The sequence below is a fragment of the Schistocerca gregaria genome, chromosome X (assembly GCF_023897955.1).
Source record: "Schistocerca gregaria isolate iqSchGreg1 chromosome X, iqSchGreg1.2, whole genome shotgun sequence".
Lineage (NCBI taxonomy): Eukaryota > Metazoa > Arthropoda > Insecta > Orthoptera > Acrididae > Schistocerca > Schistocerca gregaria.
The window spans coordinates 454,086,058-454,091,669 of NC_064931.1; the positions used below are offsets into that span (position 1 = coordinate 454,086,058).

Genomic DNA, 5,612 nt, shown 5'->3' on the forward strand with positions numbered 1-5,612 from the left:
CATTTGGACAATGGATGGCCTAGGGATGAAAATATGTTCTTTCTTAGTTCTATCGCACCTTTTTGTTATGTCCTTTGGCTCTATACCTGTTAGGGAAAGTACCAATGTAACACATTTGTTATCATACCATTTCACAGTGATGAACTTGCCCGTTGATGTAACTTGTGAAGCTGTAGTACCACGTACTTGCGCTTTCATCAGCTTTTCATCAGGAAGAGTACACTGCTTGAATCTACCATCTCTTATTGTGCCTATATAATAAATACCCCTCATCAGTAGGCTGTTAGCACCAAGTTATGATGTGAAGAAATTGTCTGCGTAAACCCTAAAAAAGGGATTTTCTTCCAATGCTGCAGTTAACTTCATCACAACATTGTAACCAAGACCTTTTCCAGTGACATGCCTTGTTTCCTTAGAAGCTCCACCTTGGTAAACGTCAAAATCATACAAATACCCTGAGGAACCAGTTCTACCCCACATTTTGAATCCCAACCATGTTGACTTCATTTGTATATATTGTTGAAAAGTACTGCATCCTTTGAAAGGGATCATTATTTCGTCAACATACTGATTCTGCTCAGGCAGTTTTCTCAGACAAGTTTGAGAGAACAAAGTAAGCCGAGGTCGAATTTTCTCCAGCTTATCTTCTTTCAGTATGTCCTGCAAATGCAACAAATATACTAGTTTCTGGAAGTGACTTTGAGCCAAGACGATACGCAAATAAATACTTAAAAGCTGCTCCATCTCAGCTAGGATAATGTCAATAGTTGTGCCCAGTTTCTGAATACCATAAATATTAGTTTGTTGAATACAGAGTTCCATCATTTCACATGTCATAAAAGATCTGAAGTACTGCAAAGGGGTGAGCACTTCTTCATGTTCGTCTTCTGGAAGGAGCACAGATGGATGAATTTCTGGAGTTAAGTCATCATTGACCCTCCACAACTCTGTATCTTCTGGAACATCCTCAGGATTTACTGAATCAAAAACAGCTGACTCTTGCAACATATCTGTAGTAGAAGTTTCTCTGCCGTCATGATATGTGCTACATTAGTCGGAATTTCATCATCATCCTCATCACTAAGTTCAGAAAAATCACTTTCGACAGGATTATTTAGAACCTCAAGAATGTCATCAATCGTTAACTGGAAATGAAATAAAATACCTAAATATCACAAACGAACATTCATAAACATAACCCTAAACATCCACAGTTACACATACGTTACATAAGTTCATTTCAACCTTCCTAGGGTATTTCTATACGCGGAACCAAAATAATACAAATAACTGGTTCACTAGTACTTATTTAAAAGGAAAATATGTAGTATATACTGATTAAAAACATTTTATCCACACAAATAGAGAATACCACATACCTTGCAGAACATGATAGCGACCAACTTATGCCTAAGAAGTTGCAAACATGGTGAAATATTATATTTCTACAGTAGTTCCCGTGTAACAGTGGGAACTGGTGAACCAGCATTGGCTAAACGCCAGTAAAACCCATATTAAACTTATGTTACATATATGTAACCGGAGGTACTAGAGGGTAAAACAAAGAAAGGAAAAAAACTCCCTTTCTCTTACCTCTTATGTCAAAACTTCCAAGAACAGTCTCTTTAGATGATAACAAGCATGTAAAACTAATCTATGATGACTGGAGAAAATTTTAAGAACTGTACAGAAGTAGATATTTTGGGGTAACATACTCAACAAAAAACTTTATTTGGCAAGAGAGAATTCCCAGCCCTATCAGAGTTGGGGCTCTCTTGTTTATCCCTTCCACATTTGAATGCTGACTGCAAAAGAATTTTCCGTTAGAAGAATGTTGTAAAGGTGGAAAATGGGAATAGGCTATTTAATTCCACAGTGAGTGGATGTTTGCTTGCCAGCCATTGTGTGAGCAGCAGCAGCCTCATGCAAAAATTTTGTTTCTAAGGAAAATATGCTTAGTAGCATGAAGTAAACGCTGTTATGTGGGGGGTTATCTGCTTAGAGTTCGTTTATTCCTGACCCTCCAGAGGAGGAAGATGATGCTGATGTGATGATGATGATAATGATGATGCATTCCATTTTTAAGTCTTATTTCAAGGTAAGTAAACAAGGTAAAAAATTTTATATGATTTTATGAATCGTATACATAAAAAAATTAAAAGTGAACAGCATTAAAATGTGGAAACGTTAACGTGGAATAATCGAACACGTCTATTTTTATGTGGTACCAGTATAAAGCTGCAGACCAGATGAGCCACGACTGCTCAATGCACTGTAACAATCATAATAACGCTCTAATCCCGTTATTCTTGACCATCAGCATGTAAGTGAGAAAAAGTTTAGAATATGATTGAAACTATGCTGAAAGTTTTTGGGAAGTTGCTAAGTGCTTTCACTCTGAATGACTGTATGATAACCGGATAGGTAATTTTCGCTCCATTTTAAGGAGAAGCGAGTTTCTCACAAATTTCGTCATTTCTGCCATCCTATCTCCTGAAGTGTTTGCTGTACACTGATGTTATGCTGTAGGTACATTCAGTGAGTATGTAGATACTATATTCAAAATGTGTTACGAATAGCATTAGCAGTAAAGACCTGATAAATTAAAACCTCACGCCTATTGTTTTATTGCATGTCAATGTAAGCAGAAGCTAGTGTTTGAAACGTTTAAGTGCACATCACATCTTACCCCCCCTGAACTATGTGCTGCACAGTCATATTATTTTGCAGGTACATTCAGTGATATATATAGAGATACTGTGTGCAAAGTGTTATGCGACTAGCGTTGGTGTTAAGGAAGTAAAAAGTTAAAACAATATGGTAAATGCTGAAGTTTCGCCACATGAGCAGTGAAAATACTGTAGGCGATAAACTTTTTCCTTCCCTCATTTTGTGGGGGCTATTAGCGAGAAGAAGTTACCTAAACATTTGATGTTAAATGTGAAGTTTGTTGGAAGTCTCTAAATGTTTTCATTTTCGAGTAATGGATGAACCAATCTGGAATATTTAAGCTCCATCAGCTTCAAGTCAAATACTTACTTCCTAATTGTAATATTTATTTTATCATGTTAAACTTAACTTATTCTTAATGAGTTGATTAAGTTAGCATGTAAAAATTTTAAATTCAATCAATAATTACGTGAAATATTGAAAATGACTTTCTTGTTGATCCTGGAAGCCGTCAGATAGGTCACCTGCAACAAGAAGTTTATGGCAGTCACCCAAAAACGGATTTTATATTGTAGATTGCAGATACGGACGATCCCTTAGCGAAATATATGAAAATTTCATTTCAGTTATGCGATCCAGTAATGCTGAAAGGCTGGCAACGCTGCTCTGCACTATCACGGTATCCCCTGCAGTCTGTACTTTGTTTGCTTGTTTCGGGAGAGTGGCATTTATTGTCGGAGAGCTGCAGTATGTGTACTTATGACGCTACTTCACAGAAGGGAATGTCTAGAGTGGAGTTACCAACATGCCACCCAAACGGTCGAACAGTGGTCCAATGTCCTTTTCACAGATGAATCTCAGTTTGGTTTGGAGAGTGATTCACATCTGGAGGGCATGTGGAACACGATTTTGGAACCCAAACATTGTGGAAAGGGGCCAATATCAAGGAGGATCCCTAATGGTATGAGGATAACGCTTGTCTTCACAGATGTTGATGTTTTCTAGGAAGCGTAAGTTACTGCACGAACGGCGTGGCCTGCTCGCTCCTCCTATTCGAACCCTATAGAGCATGCGTGGGGATGCACTACGGAGATGTCTTGCACCATGTCAGTATCCACCAATAACTTCCAAAGCTTGCGAGCAGTTCTGCAGGAAGAACGGACATTAATGCATCAACATGAGATTGATAACACCATTCAGACTTGTCCCATCATTTCGAGGCATGTATTGCTGCCAGAGGTGGTCACACTCTGTACTGAGCACATTAACCAGTCGTTGGAAGGTGAGTGCAAGTCAGTTAAGTTGGTAAAAAACGAACATTTTTGTCTACCATTATACATGTTGCAGCAGTTTATGTTCTGTATTCTTTGCATTGTTTCTACTTCACTATCACCTGTTTATACTGTTTTGTAGAAAAATAAATCCAACGTCGCAAAATTTCCGTTTTTTTGTTTTAGTTTTTTTACCATTGTAAATTGTAATGTACAATTTCCATATGCAGTGCCAAGATAACAATGGAGATGTAACACAGATTTCTTACCTTCCATCTCAGTGACTAATGTGGTGCTGTTGCAAAAGTTGCTGTTCGTGTTATTAGGTGCTCACTACAAGAAGAGCTGACCACTAATAGTAAGTAGGCTCATTTAGGAGTTGTAAAGAGAGAAAAGATGTCAACTATCTCTACTGGTGACGAAACAACAAAATATGTGAAATATGTGTTCAAATAATGCAAAGTTTTCTGGCCGTCAAAACTTTCTTGAAGCTGCGCATGCACAGTACAGACAGTTTTAATATGGTTGCACTCATTTATGATACCTTTACTTGAATGTACCTAAATTTTTCTTCTACAATCTATGCATGAACCTACTGCACTGCATTCAACCTCTTTGCTCAGGTTGTCTTTCTGTCATAGCCAAGGAGTTTAAAATAGGGGAAGACCGCTTTACACTGCAAAACTGAAATCAGTGCCATCTACACATCACCATATTGTAGAGTTAGAAAGGCAGATTATTACTTTTCTTCAAAGTCCTGGACATAATGTTTGGCTGCACTATGTAAGAAAGAATCTTTGCAAAACTGATATGGAGTAAGTTCGATATGTAATTTATAAAGGTTATTGTGAAAAGTTGGCATACATAGTCTCGTCTGATGGTTTTAGGTAGTCTTTGTAAAGAAACTGATGTTTATTGTGGCGTGATACCTCCTGTAGGGAAAGATTCTCTTATAGCAGTGTGGCTGGTTTGATATATTCTTGAATCCAGTTTCTCTTTTATTGAATTTAAAAGTTCATCTCATCTGATAAACAACTGAATCTGCCTGATATTGCGAGAGTCAAGCAGTACATTCTTGGACTGAAAAACTATACTGGCTATCTGTAGTTTAACGTCTGCATGTTTTGTATGGCTTTTGTACGAGGGACAAGTGGTGGTTTCCAATAATTCTGAATCTTTTAACAAGGAAGGGAAATCGGGTGGTAAGTTTCTATGGGATCAAACTGCTGAGACCATCGATCCCTAGGATTACAAACTACTTAAGCTAACTTAAACTAAGAACAAAACACACATCCAAACCTGAGGAAGGACTGAAACCTGTGACGGGAGGAGCCGCCAAAACCTTAACAAGGCACCACAGACCATGCGGCTACCCCAATTGGTATCTGTCAACAGCACATAGTTTTTTAATCCCCTGTATTTTAAGGCAATGACAGTTTGACAAAGGACAGTTATCAAGTACTTTTCCTTGTGTCCATGCAACTGTTTCTATTCTAAAAGAAACTTAACACAACTGAAGAAATTTAATGGAAATGTCCCAGAGGTTATGTTATGCTTCCTTTAAAAAAAATCTGCTGAATTTTTTCAACCACACAATTAACTGCTTCTGCTCTAGTCCCAAACTGCACCCTTTATTTAAACCATACTACAGAACTTTTTGAACTTCTATAA

The 5,612-nt window shown here is 37.7% G+C and overlaps 1 protein-coding gene across 1 annotated transcript; it reads right to left on the reverse strand.

The window, feature by feature from the left end:
- Nucleotides 1–294: 294 nt before the first annotated feature.
- LOC126298131 (piggyBac transposable element-derived protein 3-like) lies at nucleotides 295–1,391 on the reverse strand. The gene is made up of 3 exons (XM_049989448.1): nucleotides 1,380–1,391; nucleotides 998–1,145; nucleotides 295–956 (listed from the first exon to the last, which is right to left on the reverse strand). Exons 1-3 carry the CDS (start codon nucleotides 1,389–1,391, stop codon nucleotides 295–297), a joined length of 822 nt encoding a protein of 273 aa, XP_049845405.1.
- Between the last annotated feature and the right edge of the window lie 4,221 nt (nucleotides 1,392–5,612).